A 16,221-nucleotide genomic window follows, 5' to 3' on the forward strand; every position below is an offset into this window, starting at 1 on the left:
AGGGCACAGATACAGCATGAGCTTACAAGTTAGCTCTTTCTAACTTTCCTTAGTTTTAGTTTTCATCCGCCAAATACAAAACTGGAGAACTCTTACTTTGGCTTCTAATGTATTTACATTTAGCACTGAACCAGCAGCCGATAGTATATTTATTTTAAACTTAAATACTTGGCTGTGGGCCAGTTCATGAACAGAACTACAGCTACTAAGGCTATTCAATGAAATGCAACCATTAATCAATTATCAATTGAGTTTTGACGAATTAATGAACAAGCAGTCATCCATTTCACCTAATGGGGGGAAAAATGACCCAGTTTGACTCTTACACACATCTCAAGTACATACACAGGTGTGAAATATGTGAAATGCAATTTACGATGTTACAAAAAGGGGCCTCATCTTTTTAAATTATCAGGTACAGGTATCCCACGTGTGTCGGACCATTTTTCACAATTGTTGTGTCCCATCTCACATCGGCTCTTCAACATGGGTATTGATCTTTTTTTTTTTTTCTTTTTAGCAGTGCAGCTCATTCCTATTGATCTTTTCTAAATGACGATGAATGTCTTCCTTTACGAGAAGGTTGAGCCAGTACGGATACAATCCATCCATCCATCCATCCATCCGTCCGTACATCCGTACGTACGCTGTATATCCGTTACATACTGTACCCTCTCCTCGCTATATACCTCAGCAGTTTAAAAGACTCATTCTGGATTATTTTGCGTAAAACATCTCAAATCTCTTTATCCATCCACTCCATCAAGCCATCCCTTGCATTTTACAACCTCCCGAGTCCCTATTGCTCAGTCATAAATGTACACAACAGCCAGCCAGGGCAAGGGAAGCAGACTTTCCTTGAGTAGTATAAATGTTGCAGTAGGGTTATATGACCGTGTTTGAAGAAGTAATTCAGACGGAGTGGCCACCCGACGGCTTCATTTATGACGGGCCCACTGACGGGGGGGGATTTGACCCGGCGTCTGTACACTGTTTACTACAACCCTCTGACCTTGCATGACTGCCGCTTGTTGTTGTTCCAGTTGGTAATAGGCCTGTCCTCACAGTCCGAGTTTTACCACAGATAATGTGGGTTCTATTTTGCTGAAGTGTTTCATTTTGCTTTTGTTGCTTTTACCTGAAAAGTAGACTTAACATGGTTTTGTTTAATGCACATTTTCAGGAAGAGTAATTTGGACTCTAAGCCTGTTTGTTTTTGTCTACAGAGTGCTCAGTTCTACAAGGTCACCACAGAGAACTACCATAAAGCCGCTGACCAAGTGAATGCCAAGTTCAAGTAAGTCCCCTACTCTTATTCCGACTGCAACACAGGGCTATGGCGCTATCCAAAAAGGACACATTCATCACAATTCCAGGCCTTATATTGAATTATGCAAGCCACATTCTAACCCATGGCTTTCAATCAGGGACAGCATTAGTCTGGGCCATTAGCTGATGTTGATGATGCAGCTGAGTGATAAGCCTGATAGCATGTTGATGATAGCTGACGGGGCTTTTCTTGTGCTCGTGGGCTTAATGGGCTGTCTTTAATTGTAGGTAGGACAATACTTCTTAACCTCTTAAACTGAATTAACAAAGTACAGCGCTTGGGTTGACGCATCCATCCATCCATCCATCCGTTTTCTTCCCCTTATTCTGGTTCGAGTCGCGGAGGCAGCAACCTAAGCAGAGAAGCTCGACTTCGCTCTCCCCAGCCTTTTCATTCAGCTCTTCCAGGGGGATCCCGCAACGTTCCCAGGCCAGCCGAGAGACATTGTCTCTCCAGCATGTCCTGGGTCTCCTCCACCTCCTACCAGTGGGTCATCCCCGGAAAACCTCACAAGGGAGGCATCCAGGAGGCATTTTAAACAGATGCCAGAGCCTCCTCATATTGCTGAGAAGCAGGTTTACTCTGAGCCCCTCCCCGATGACCGAACTTCTCATCCTATCTCTTAAGGGGGAGCCCAGACGTCCAGTGGAGGAAACTCATATCGGCCGCTTGTATCCACGATCTTGTTCTTTCAGTCTCGACCCACAGCTCGTGACCATAGGTGAGGGTGGGAACGTAGATCGAGCGGTAAGTCAAGAGCTTTGCCATTTCATCTCAGCTCCTTTTTCAACACAACAGACTGATACAGCATCTGCCCATTCTTCCCTCACTCATGAGCAAGATACTTGAATTCCTCCACATTGGGTAGGATCTCATTCCCGAACTGGAGATGGCCCTCCACCCTTTTTTCCGACTGAGGACCATTGCCCCAGATTTGGAGGTGCTGATTCTCGTCTCAACCGCTTCACCCTTGGCTGCAAACCGCTCCAGCGAAAGTTGAAGATCGCAGCTTGATGAAGCCAACGGAACCACATCATCTGAAAAACAGCAGAGATGCAATACTGAAGCCATCAAACTGGACCCCATCATAAAAGTTATGAACAGAATCTGTGTCAAAAGTCCAACCTTCACTGGAAATGGATCCGACTTACTGCAATGCAGACCAAACTCTGGCACCGGTCGTTCAGGGACTGAACAGCCTGTACGGTCCACACATATATACTTCATTCAGTATAACGGTGACCCTGATAGTGAAAAGTTAAATTAATTGCTGTATTGAGGCCATTAGATGAGGAGGTAATACCAAACTAGCATCCAAGCAATCATGGATGTAGCATGTACCCAACACATGCATGTAACCCAAGTACTTGAAGTATCTCTCCCTGTCCTCGTTCCATCCGTCTTCTTAATAAGAGGCCATTAGACTCCATCGTAATGTAGGGAAAGTGGATGAGGAGGCCGCGAGTGGTGGGGCCAAATTGGGCCCCGGCCCTCGGGAGGCCGAGTTTATTGTGTTAGCTTGTCATTAGCCAGTGCTAACACTGGGATCATTGTCTCCCTGAGAAATGTTGGAAACTGATTAGCGTGGCCCACCAGGGGTGTAGCGCTAGACTTGCACAGGCTGGATCTGAGACTTCCCAAATCGCATTAAAGCGAGAGGAGGGGGGAGGAGAAAAAAAAAATCACTCACTGCAATAAAATTAGTGCCAAATGACGGCGCTGACTGCGAGCAAACGTGCGCCCTAACGGGGTGGGTAGTCATGTGATGGAGGCATGTGTACAAAGACCTTCGATTGGCTGATTGGATTAAAGTGGGTGCATTAGGATGGGTGTGACTGGATTACAATGTCGAGGGGGGGTCTCTGTGTGCATATGTGTGTGCTAATGAAATGTCGAGGTCTGGTGGTACATGGGATGCAGCAAGGGGATCAGAGCGGAGGGTTAATTGGCTATAATGTGGCGTCTTTGGCCTGAGCTTGATCATCTGCAAGCGTCGTGGTTGTGAGCACCCGATATGATGTTGGCTGTTGGGTCTCCCATTGAGTGATTATCTGTGGAGAGACTCGGCGACCAGAGTTGTAGGGGTTGATTAGTGTCGGTTAATATGATAGTGTCAAAGGTTTGATGGTGTTCATCAACTCGAAACGGTAAGGGTGTAACTGTACACCAGAAATCCAGGTTCAGTACATAATTGTGGAATACAAGGTAGTTCCACTTCCCGTCACTTTCCTAAAGTATTATGTTCCATGTGGAAACTCGTTACATCTCGTTTATCTACTCTAATGACCTCTAATCTACATGAATCCACCCCATAGGGTGAATTAATGGATGTCAAGGTAACTACTTTCACATTTTGCAGGTAGAATTGTGCCACAGTTACCCAGTCCCATCCCTTTAGCAACACTATGGAAAGGTAATTGAATAAAGTCTATCTCAAGGAGGGGAGAAATGAAAATTGCTTCTCAACATGTCAATAAGCAATCCATAACAAAACCCATCGTCTGCATTGTACAAAAGGTGTTCTGGGTTTGTGCCCTGCAGCGTCCAACAGGAAGCTTTCATTCCAGAGGCACAGTGCAGTCATTTTCCACGGTGATGTTAAAAAATAAATGAAAGTGTGAGAGGTGCGGCCTCCTGGGAAGCAAGTTGTGTGTGTATAGATGTGCATGTGCGCTAACGTAGTTGCTTGTTTTGGTGTGCGCTGCAGCTGCTCCTTGCCATTTTTCTATTCCCGCCAGAGTATGATGGCGCTTTCCCAACTGAAACGAGATGAGCGTCACTCTGACCTCATTACATCCTCTGGCTTTCATATGACTGTTGGAAAGAAGTTTTGTCATTTTAAAACTTTATACAGTGCCATACAATTGCAATATTGGGTTGGCTGTAGGTACTCAAAGGTCCCGGAAAGGCTGTATGTTCCCGTCACATTTGCTTGCCTTGGTGTAGCAATAAAACCTCATTTGTTTTGCTATAATATGCCTCCTGTGTGCTTTATAAAATATCATCTCGTATATTGCGACAGTGAAGTAAAACAGCACCTCTTGCAAGGCTGAACAATCCTAATTTGGATTAATTATATTTGTATACACGGGGTCCTCAGTTTTACAACATTCCAAGTTCCAAACAGCGCATGGCTTAAGAAGGCACACTCAGTTGCCGCTCTACTCAGTGCTTCATTTGATTATTTTATATTTATGGCATAGAAGGGTTTTTAATGTAAATATTTACTGTAATCATGACCTTTCCACTGCATAAGCATAGGTTGGTGATATTATATGGTGTCTTATGACTTACAAACAATTCGGAATGCTGTCGTAGACAGAGAACAACCTGTACACAACATTCATAGAACCATACTGCCTGTGTATGCCTGAAGTTCTCATTAAGATTCGCGCATTAACTGAGAAATGGAGGAAACTTAAAGATTCATGCAAAGGTAACAAAAGTGAATTGTTGCAACTTTCCACAAAATGGAGTTGTTATTTTTTTGTTCTATAATCCTCTTACTCCAGGACCTAGGCTGATGAAAACACAACATGCTTGACAGTATCAACTACTGGGAGGTTTAGCCTAAAGTTGCTCCAATACGATTGCGTGATCGGAAATCACGTAATTTTTCGGTCTCGGCTGAAAAAGATGGGCTTTTAAATTATTATTATTATTTTTTGGTTTCATGCAAAATAGCCACAAGCTTTTGCACTTGTCCACAGTGCATGAAGGAAAAAGAGACATGGAGTGAGATGTGGAAACATTTTGCTTCCACGGTCGACACGTTCCCATCCCATACTTCAGATACAAATACAGATCCTACAATACTCCAAACTGAACGAAGCCTGCAAAGCCGCACAGACCACAGGAGCCAACAGTATGGCCAAGCGGCATAGTCAAGAGTTCAGAGTGCGACAGGTTACCAAATGTGATGCAAGTACGACTGTCTAACCAGTATGAATTATTTTGTAACAAGCAAACTTGTGCCCCACTGGATTCATTTGACAAGGCAATCAATAATTGCGGAGGCGAGCACTAAGCAACCAACTATGCAGCAACATTGAGTCATATTGAGACACTCCTAAATAACAATGTAAATGTATTATTTATGGAAGAAATAAAATGTGCTCATAACTGAATAAATTCAAAATAAAAGCTTGAAATTGGTTCTTAAATTTGATCTTGGAAAAGGTTTATTAACCATGTTTTTAAGATGATTGGATTTTAGTACCCAATTTCAATGTTAGCAAAATAGGCACCCAGGAAGCCGCAATGCATCAGCTTGCTTTTGTAGATCTTTGCGGCACACTTCTTACATACACACATGCAATTCATGAGAGATAATGTAACAACAATGTACGTTCTTCACACCATTTTTATGTTTGGGCGACGGCAGATAAGCGCCACCGGTTTCCTGGGGAAAAAGAGCCCGCCTCACCCCCTGCATCTGATTTATATGCCGCCACGTTCGCCGCTAGTTGCTTTTTTTCTGCGGCTGATGCTTTATCGCACTGTCCGGCGTCTCAATGCGTGACCTTTCCCGCGTGGCACGTATGGAAGGGTGCGTATACGGCACGCGCATCGGACTCGGCGTCCCAATGGGGCGAACTGCCAGCCTCGTAGGAAAGCGAAAGATGAGAGATTATGCAAAGCGCTTGAAAGAAAACGGGGTCCTAAGCTTCCTGTCATTGCTAACCTTTTGGCGGCGCTTCTTTGCTCACTTTAACCCGACTCCCTGTTGAATTAACGTCGCGAATGGTGGGGAATGAATAGCAACGGAAGTGTTTTGTAAGCCTCTGCCAGACACACGCCTCCGCCATGTCTTACCTTGATGTATGCATTTGTATGGAGATCAGACCGCATTGTTAGGCCTTTGTGTTTGCAACTGATTACGTAAGTGTGCAACATTTCCAGGTTGGCCACAGAGAATAGGAGCTCATTTTTGTCTGTCACTTCACTGTCGCTTGTCTCCTCCCTCTAGGCTACAAAAGTTACTTTGTCTATTGTTTATTTAATGTCTCCCTTGAAAAGATTCTTTTTCGCTTCCTCCTTTTTTAATTTAATCCTGTTGACAATAACAATAGCCACAATCCTCACGTTATCTCAAGGTGAATATAAAGCGATTGCTGCGTTTGTGTCACGCTCCCAAGGAGTGCATATTCTTCATTTTAGAAAAAAACTTTTTGAACTTGCTTGTGGCAAAGTTGGTGCTCACTACGGACAAAATAAGAAACTAATTGATCATTAAGAACTCTGTCAATTGTGTGGAACTGATTGTTGATTATCCATCCATTTTCTGCGCCGCTTCTCCTCACTAGGGTCGCGGGCGTGCTGGAGCCTATCCCAGCTCTCATCGGTACACCCTGAACTGGTTGCCAGCCAATCGCAGGGCACATACAAACAAACAACCATTCGCACTCACCCGGAGTGCCCGGAGAAAACCCACGCAGGCACGGGGAGAACATGCAAACTCCACACAGGCGGGCCCGGGGATTGAACCCCGGTCCTCAGAACTGTGAGGCAGACGCTCTAACCAGTCCGTCACCGATTGTTGATGATTCGAGGCAAAAGAAGAAGAGAGCAACATGAACCTTACTAATCCATCGCTTTTAGTTTAGTTGGATTTTATACAAAAAGGAACACTAATTAGGAGAAAGCTGACATATTTCCACCAACATATTATATCCACTCAGCATTTATCTCGATTCCTATGTGGCCTTCGTTTAATCGTTTTTTTGTTTGTTTGTGAGTTGCTGAAGTAGAAATCCAAAGCCAAAAGTGCCCAAATGAGTAAAAAAATGAGCCTTTAAAATGTAAATAAGGTGTTGAGCCAGGGCTTGAACTTCCTTTTTAGTTTAAGTGATAAATCGCCATGCCTCTGAAATGAGCGAAGCAATTAGTTGTTGATTATGAAGCAAAAACTTTCACTCGGCGAGTTAATTAGTCAAGATGACAGTTCATTTGGAGTAGTGAAGTCGTGGGCCGATGTCGCACAGTGGCGACCTAGCTGTCAGGTGAGGGTTTAGCCTAATTTTGTCACCATGGCAACCGGGGAGCTAGTGGCCAGCTATAGCGCCAGACGTCAATGACAGCTCTAAAAGCTCTTCTCGGGGCTGCCAAAGCTCACGTTTCATTCATATACTGTAGACTCTTCGCACCTTTTGCCTTTTTTGATGCCTGCCTTGATTTTTTTATTTTTTTTCCCCGCCTGTCCACTCTGATGGATTCACTGTATGGGGTCATTCATTTTTTTTTTTTTTTTTTAAAAGCACGTGTCGTTTTACTGTCTAACTGGATCATTTATTTTTATCCACCCCCGCAGTAGTGACACTTGCCTTAACTGTAGAGAACATGAGAGCTATTTAAGGGGCGACCGGCACCCTTCCCTTAACCCTGTTAACCCCCAAGTGGACCCAAATGATGATGAATAGACAACGTGCTGATTGTGAACTCAATCTGGCGGAGGATCAAAGTGATCCATATTGTCCAACGGGCCGCTTTTGTGCTTGATTGATCTGTGTCCATCTTTATTAGTGTGTGAGTTCAAGCACAGATTGAACAATTGAATTTTGTAGGATTTGGTACAAAATGTAGCGTTCACAATGTAGCGTTTTTAAAATTGATCCATATGCATTGATAGCTTAACAATACTAGTATCGGCACTGGGAATAATCAAAACATTTTGGATTGAGTACGATTTGGGGCGACATTTTAATAATGAGTAGAAAACAGACGGATTTTGTTATTAATTTGATAAAGCTTCTGTTTTTAAAATGAACCCGGTTGCACTGATAGCCGAATAATACAGGTCTGTTTTGGAATAATTAGAAAATGATTTTGTGGGAAACTCAATAGTTGTTCTGCAACTTGCTATCCAAAACATGCAAATATAACAATTAACATTTTAATTACAAATTGAATTGTGAATTTAGTAGGATTTGGTACAAATCATTCGTAGAAACGGTGCAGTCCAATTTTGGCGTTTAATCGAAAGAGCTTTGTACCAATAGAAAACATGCTCATGTTACAACAATGCTCTGCACTGCTTTCCGCATTTGGTGGGATGGCTACAAAATTGATGAATGAGTAGAAAATGCATATACGTTGGAGGGATAGCTGAGTTTTCTCCTTCTTTTATTTTCCTATTAATGAATGTGTAGGTTCCATGAGTCTCTATGCATGGTGTCCATCACCATTTGTTTCCGCTTTTTGGGGATATTTACAGAAACGTAACACTTATTTAGCTGGTTTATAGAATATTGTGCTTACCTTTTTTTCCTCACCATCGAAACTCGTGAAACATAATTGCTCCAAATTCACGTATTTGTACACTTACTATCGTTTTGCAAGGTTATAGAAGAGGAGTCAATCTCCGTATAGACTGTAAAGTATAGCATATTGATCGGCGCAGCTCACAGTCAATAAGTCATGTAGCCGTGCAAGCGCACGCGAGTATTTTCCCTCCATGCGAATGTGCTGACGTTGGTTTAATGATGTCGGGGACACCTTGAGGAAGGAGACATTTTGAAGGGAAGCAAGCAGGTAATCTGCTGTAGCTAATTACATGTTAAGTGAGACACAGTATCACTCTGCTCCTCCTTTTGACCTCCTTTGCTCTTCTTCTCCGATGCAGAACACAGTGGGTCTCCTTTTCATTTGGGATTCCTTTTTTCCTCGTACCCTTTGTCGGCTACTCGCATTGGCCCCTGCGCTCTCCCTGCTTTGTGATTTATGACATGGCTCTGAGAATCCGTAATGTCTATCGTGCAAATAAATGTTTAGTCCAGAAGGCTGACAACTTTAAATCAATAAAATGGCCCCAAAAGTACCAACTACATTTTTATACATTTTTCTGCTACATATATGTCTACGTTATTTGCATTTCTCTTCCATCTTGTGACTTTATTATCAAGCCATAAAATTGCCACCTCATTTCACATAGTGGTGAAACGTACCTCTGCCAGGGAGTTGATTATTACGTAGCAGAACTCCTACTCACTTTTTTTTTTTAAACACTGCTGGATTGTTGTCGTCATTTTCTCAGTGAACGAGTTCATGAATCTCAATGACCGTTGCATACGGCAGCTATGAAAGATCGTTAGGCCTCAGTGGAGGCCGTGATATGAAATGCTGGTCATCAGTTTGCTGTCATTATGAGGGCACCTAATGTAAAACTAAGAATGAGGGGAGGGTTTGTCGTGGTAGCTGGAACTTTTATGTTCATTTTCATGATAGATGATAATGGATTGTGTGTGTAGGGGTGCTCTTGTCAAAGAGATTAACTTAAGCACCGGCTCAACCTCCTTACTGCAGAGCCAGCGCAAAAATAGTAAAAAAAAAAAAAAAAAAAAGAAATCCTCTTCCTTTTTCTCTCTCTCTCTCTCTCTCTCTCTCTCTCTCAAGAGTCCATTACCGGTGATAAACACTGCGCTTTGTATCAGCGGGATGCACCTGGCATTATCACCGATGCCTAAAAAAGCGGCCCATCTAGTCTCAGTAGATGCCCACTGGCAGTGTAATGAATGAGTGCCAAGGAGGGTGGCAAAGATTTAGGTTGTTCAGTATCCAAACGCAGAACTATCACTGTCTCAGGGTGTAACGGTACATGTACTCGGATTCTGAATTTTTGCGACAGAGTTGTACGGAGTTCCCACACTGAACATGTATAACTGCCTTACCCTCACACTCACGTTATGTATTGAAAACAACCACACAACATTTTCATCCACTAGCTTAATGCTAACACAAAATGCAAAACCTTAAGGTTTACATGCATGGAGGTTTACGTTGTCTAAATTGAGGAGAAAGAGAGCAGCTGTTCGGCATACATTAGCTTTGCTTCAGACGAAGCCCTTTTCGAACAGCTATTCTTTATGTATATTATGTTGTAAAGAAGTAAAGGTTCTCATTAAAGTAAAGACTGCACTAAGATCACAATTACCCATGCTAAAATGTTACAAATTACTTCTAAGTTCAACCTCTGCAATGGATAATGGCCCCCTTTATATTCCTATACGACCCTTCGAATGTAACACTGCAGTTATCTGTGACCTGCACAGACAAGGACAATTCCAAAACCATGTGGTGATGTACATGTGAATTGCATCGGTTTCCTGCTGCATTGCACTCTGGGTAATGACCCATAGTTTCCCCAATCCCCAGCTTTGCATCTAACAGGGGGATAATTTCTCACTCTGGGGGGCGACTCAAACATCTGATTGTGACGACGGGGGACCCGGCTTGAAGTCGCTGACAGGCCAGGAAAAAAGGCTTTCATGCACGTTTTAGTGCGACCAGCAGAGTTTCCTGGGCACTGGCGTGAACAAAATGATGATGACGCCATTAGCATAATAGCCCTCACGTGCGCACATGTCGTCATTATGGATCTTTATGGGGTGTGGGAAGCGTCAGACAAAAGCAGTTAAACACTGGACAAGACACGACGGCATGCGTGCCAGCACCTGCGCGCTTTTCCGCGCCGAAGTCAACCATAACATCGAGCCCTAGCATCTGGAAAATACCGTAATTTGTACTGCGGTGCTAAAGCTGCCGTAGGCCTTGGGGACACACTGAGTGCACCGAGCGAGTGATGGCTTTGCCTTCAAACAGACGCTTAGCACTCAAGCTTTACTACAGCTTTCTGGGGATGCTAGAATGCTATATGATCGGCTGGCACTGTGAGGGAGAAATTACTGATCGATAAAGATACCCAGAGGATGGATCAATACTTTGCTCTGCAGTCCCTTTTTTTTTGTAGGGTTTTATATGGAGTACATGGAAGATAAAGCAAGCTTCAGGCTAATTTTACCAAAGCATTATCACTCTTGTAATTCTGTGTCTGCATCATCAATCCTCTCGATTGTGTAATACAGTACATTGATTTGCACATGCACTACTATCCCATATGGTCCCAAGATACCGATGGATCTCCCTTCCTTGGGGGTGAAGCCGTTTATTTGACGTCTTGATTTGTCCATTTTTTTCAAAGGTCGGACAGTGGTTAGATTGGCTTTTTTTTTTTTCCATCCCTCAGCGATTCCTTTCATGCCGATTCTAGCTTCGGTATTTTGGACTGGAATGACAGTGGTAAGGGAGGTGGATGGAGGGTCTTCTCACCATAGACTGCAGTATTGCTCAATGGGCCGCATTGTCTCCCTTAAGGAGCACAGATGTTCATTACTTTTGCCTTTATTTTTCCCTAGTCTGGCACATTTTATTTCTCACCTTATCTTCCCTCATTTCACCTTCTTCTTTTCCCTTTCACAGGCGCTACGACACGTATCCGGTGTGCGCTGACCTGCAGGGCCAGATCCTTGCGTGCTATAGAGAAAATGCCGGCAAAACCCTCCATTGCTCCAACATAGCAGCCATGTACCTGCAGTGTGTCAACAATGCCAAACAGGTGCGAAGCTTTCATGTGGTTTAATATCACGTTTCATTCATTACTGCATATTTTGCTTGGGGCGTGCTTGTTGAAATTCTGCTTTTGCATGTGTTAATACAGTAAAAAAAAAAAAAAAAATGCTAGTTTCTACTTAAAAATAACTCGCTTGGTTTGTTTGTGAAGAAAAATAAGCATGCAGCCTCACGGACAGACGAAATGTAAGTAAGTCTTTCACTTCATTCTATGTGAGAATTTAGTAAGGAATAAATGAAAACGTCACAGTACAGTGGAACCTCGTTTTTTTTTTGTATGCCCTAGTTTTTATAGGATTCAGTTTTCTGTGGTTTTTTTTTTTGTTAAATTTTGTTTTCATAATCCAGTAATTATATCCTGATGCACGTTCATGCAAGCTTTTTAACAACTGAAAGCAATAACACTCAGGGAACCTCTTGCTGCTGTTAAAAGTCAGACCTACAAAATAAAAGCAGCAGTATAATAACACAGTTTCACCACACTTTCTTGGGCCACATGGTGGCTCATATAACACTTGCAAAATAAGCCACCATACGGACCAATAAAGTGTGGTGAAACTAGTGTATACTAGTGTTGTGCTGATGTTGCCCCAACTAGTATTGCCAAGCTGACCGGGAGGCTTTTTTTGCCGTGAGTTGTTAATAACAGATTGCATTGTGGAATTCGCCTTGCCATCTGTTGAACGCTTTTTACACAACACGAAAGAAACCTCCAAAACGTGCAAAACACTGTAGAGTTTTAGAAAGAACACGGAAGATGGCTCACCTGTCTCCCTTCCTCGCTGTCTACACCATCAAGTCTTCAATAAAGGTAAAAGTGAAGTTAAATATTAATTTATCAACTTCATTAGTCAATTATATTTATTTTACACAGTTTTTGTATGTGAAGCTACAGTTAGTCTCTGTAAAATGTATTTTATTGTTAAGATTTTTTGTGTCTCGAACAGATTAATTGGATTTAGCTTATTTCCTATGCGGAATATTGCTTTGGATTTCGTACAGTTGGGTTTTAGTCACGAAAAACGAGGTTTCACTGTATTATACTACAGAAAATCAACAACACTTCTTCCACAAATATGGCCGACACACTGCCCTAAAAATGCTTAACTTTCAAAAACCATTGTATGAAATGCTACTTAATTCTCACAACAGGTTCCATCAGCTCATTAGCTTCATAGATGTGTGTTACCACTCCTAATATATAACATGCACAATATGCTCTTAGACAGTAGAATATACTTTCCAGTGCCTTCTAGTGCCCGAATAAAACCCAGATCACCAGTCATAACGTCCCACCTTATTTCCCTACTACCTGCCGTCATTGCCGGTCGCCTCTCTCTGTGTTTTAATGTCATTACACTTGGACCCCATTCATCTCTGCACAAGTCTCTTCCCCTAGTAAAAAGTTGAAATGCAGTCACACTAAAACCACTCGGGTGGATGCTAACCTGATTTCTGGGCACTTACTATGTGATCTATAACCACCAGTAGACCCCAAGAAGACGTATTTACATTCATTGAGCTTTTTTATTCGATTTTTTCTCTCTTTTAGAATTCCATTGTTTTTACAGCAAATGGCTCTCACGCACCCTCACGGGCCTTAGTATTAGATATGAAAGTCACATGCGGGCAGTTTTTTAAGCGTTGCGTCATGTAAATTGCATGGATGTTTTATTCATGGCGTGGGTGCGCTGCATTTTAGCGGCAGCTACCTGTAGCCTTGTCAGGGTGCTGTTATATGATCTTGTAAATAGTTTTGAAGCAAGCCTGCCGACGATATGGTAATCCCGCCCCGTGATTTTCGCCTCACGACAGTCACAATACCCTCTTGCTCGTCTGGGCTTTATCTGACTTTTAAAGTCATTAGGTGCCAAAAAGACACTTTTGTGATAAGGCTCCAGAGCAATAATATGCAGAGTGACGCAGCCAAGAAGAAAAAAAGAGAGAAGAATGATGCTGATAGCGATGACCACGATTAGGATGTTTAGACTGCTTTTATCAGCGCCAAACCAGGAAGCTGCGCATGCATACAAATGTCAAAACGTGTGATTTTGACCCTCTGGACGATCCAAGTGGGCTCTTAACCAAAGATGCCGCAGACCTCTTCGCCCTTCCCCGCCCTTCATCTTCTATCCCGATTAAAAACTGCAACAACGAAACCCTGAATCTCACTTTTATGATTGACTTTTCAACAAGAGCCAGACCGGACAACAGCTGGCTTTTGTCACTGATAATTACTTCTATGGCTGCAGTCACTGATGACATTTCGATCCGCTTCCACTGCTTTTTAATGCTGTCGTTGCCATCCCTTCTCCCAGCGTCCTGAGTCACATTTCTAATGCATTCAGCACTTAACACGTCCAGATAGCAAACAGTGAGCCGGAGGCAGCCGAAGGGCAAGCGGGATAAAGCCCCTCTCTTTCCCTCTCCCCCCTCTCGCGTTCGTTTTCAGCGGGTTTATCACCCGGCCCGATCACCGCAGCGTGCACAGCCGCTCTCCCTCATTGTGTATTCCCGCCGCATGAGTGGCCCCTGCTCCCTATCTTTCCCTTGTCCACTTCATTTCTTCCCCTGACCCTTCCATTGCTCTGCCTCGCATCCTCGAACTGTGTTTGAGCTCTCAGAGCTTAGCAAGAGTGACAATGAAGAAGAAGAAGCTAGGACGAATAACAACACCAATGCAGGCAGCTCAGTTGGTTCGATTCATTCATAAATTAGGGGTTCGGATAGTTCCATCTCCCCATCAGACATTTTGCCAGTTCTGTGCTTCCAATTTTGTGTAGCAGCTAAAGTTTTGATAAGTACTTCTTCTGTTTGACCATGACCAAGGTTCTTAGCAGCCCGAGAGTGGATTCTAATTGGTGCAATGAAAACACGGCAGCGTGCCGATTGGTCACAGAAAATTGACACCTTTAAGCCAGGTCTTGTCGATGGTGTCGATTTTTAGCCTCTTCCAGACCAATAAAAAAGGACAAACAAGCTCACAGGGTGTGAGGCTGAAAAACAAACCGCACCTGCCACCAACAGTTTACTAAAGCAAGAGTCTAAGGCCATTGAAACAGTGGATAGCTTTGTTAAGGTCAAGGTTGGGCATTCTTCAATTTTTGGTCGTGGAAATGGTAGAAAATATATATTGTTACTTCTACCGGTGCAGTTTTTGACCTGGAAAAGGTACAAACAATTAGTGTAGAATATCTCTTCAAGCCGACTACTCCAATACTCCTTTGTCATTATGCCTGCAATGTTACTACTGAAACGGCCAATTTGCAGTAGACTGGAATCACCCTTCAACTGCAGACGGGACTGGCCATAGCGTCCCTTTTACAGGTTGATCAACAATGATAGGGAGTCTTTTAGAAGATCTGGACTTGTTAAATTCACGAGCCATACCGCATCACTCTCTCTGAAACATCTTCCGTTGGCGGGCTCTTTCTTCATTTTTTTTCCAGCTTCATCCCTCCTCTCAGGCAGTGTTCATCCGCTGTCTTTTGCCACAGCAGCCAAGTTCAAATGGTTATTGACAGCCACTGCCGGGGATTTGTGGTCACACTTATCGTGAACACGGAATCCACTGCCCTTGGGTGCTCTCTCGACGGCTCAATCCCCCGCACTCCATTCTCCGCTGTCCCTGTTCACTTTTATAGTACTCGCCTGCCTTCCTCTTTGTCTTGTCTAACCCGTGTGACATAATCTCCTTGTTTTTGTCCATTTTTATTTTAAGCTTTTTTGTTTGTTTTGTCTCCAGACCAAGTTGAGGACTGGGGGTTAAGGAAGAAAGGGGATAAGAATGGTGGCCCAATCAAGAGTTTATTGTGTGGGATTACTGATTATTGACCGACCGACAAGCCGCAAAAAGACCAAGAAGGAGAAGAATGAGTAAGCACCGAGATGCACACCCTTAAAAGAAACTCAAATCCAAAGCCCTGTCATGTGTCTCTCCTGTGGAAGTAGCATGGAGGCAGTTACACTTTTCCCCATTTGAGGCCTTAGAAGGACAAGGATGCGACATCACAAGCACCCAATGGAAGATAGCTACAAGCCATAGCTGAGCTCCTCCCATCCTCATGTTCTCCATCACCCATAGGAAAGTATTTTTGCAAACAGTCCTGTTTTGATGTCATAATTCTATGCACTACCTTGTACTCAATTACACATGTTCACATCTGTGTTGTGCTCTGTCTTATTAATGTATTTCTCCAAACCACCATGTGATCAGAGGAAAATAAAAGATGCTGCAACTGTTGTTGAACTTTTTTTCCCCTTTATTAATATTCAGCGGGCGCCGTCTATCTCGCGTGTTTTATGCTAATAAAGGCGGGCGTCTTTGATGGATGCACGGCCGCGTCGTGTTTGTCGCAGCGACAGTTTGCCAAGATGAGCCCAGGAGGCTGCTGCGACGGGAAACCGTTGCCATCCTGGTTCTTCGGCTCAATAATCTGTTTTGTTATTTCTGTTCCTTTTTCTCCTGGAGTCCCTGCTCAGTCTCC

The 16,221-nt window shown here is 43.3% G+C and overlaps 1 protein-coding gene across 6 annotated transcripts in view; it reads left to right on the forward strand.

The window, feature by feature from the left end:
- chchd3a (coiled-coil-helix-coiled-coil-helix domain containing 3a) overlaps nucleotides 1-15,983 on the forward strand; it is a 43,476-nt gene extending 27,493 nt beyond the window's left edge. For 5 of the 6 annotated variants that reach the window (XM_061762417.1, XM_061762420.1, XM_061762419.1 and 2 more), the window contains 4 exons: nucleotides 1,227-1,297; nucleotides 11,585-11,720; nucleotides 11,886-11,920; nucleotides 15,480-15,983. In XM_061762417.1, the coding sequence (XP_061618401.1) occupies nucleotides 1,227-1,297; nucleotides 11,585-11,720; nucleotides 11,886-11,920; nucleotides 15,480-15,489 (252 nt within the window). In that variant the 3' untranslated portion in view covers nucleotides 15,490-15,983. The remainder of the gene's footprint in view (nucleotides 1-1,226; nucleotides 1,298-11,584; nucleotides 11,721-11,885; nucleotides 11,921-15,479) is intronic. The other variant, XM_061762418.1, reaches the window with a different exon arrangement.
- The last annotated feature ends 238 nt before the right edge of the window (nucleotides 15,984-16,221 follow it).

The sequence above is a fragment of the Phyllopteryx taeniolatus genome, chromosome 22 (assembly GCF_024500385.1).
Source record: "Phyllopteryx taeniolatus isolate TA_2022b chromosome 22, UOR_Ptae_1.2, whole genome shotgun sequence".
Lineage (NCBI taxonomy): Eukaryota > Metazoa > Chordata > Actinopteri > Syngnathiformes > Syngnathidae > Phyllopteryx > Phyllopteryx taeniolatus.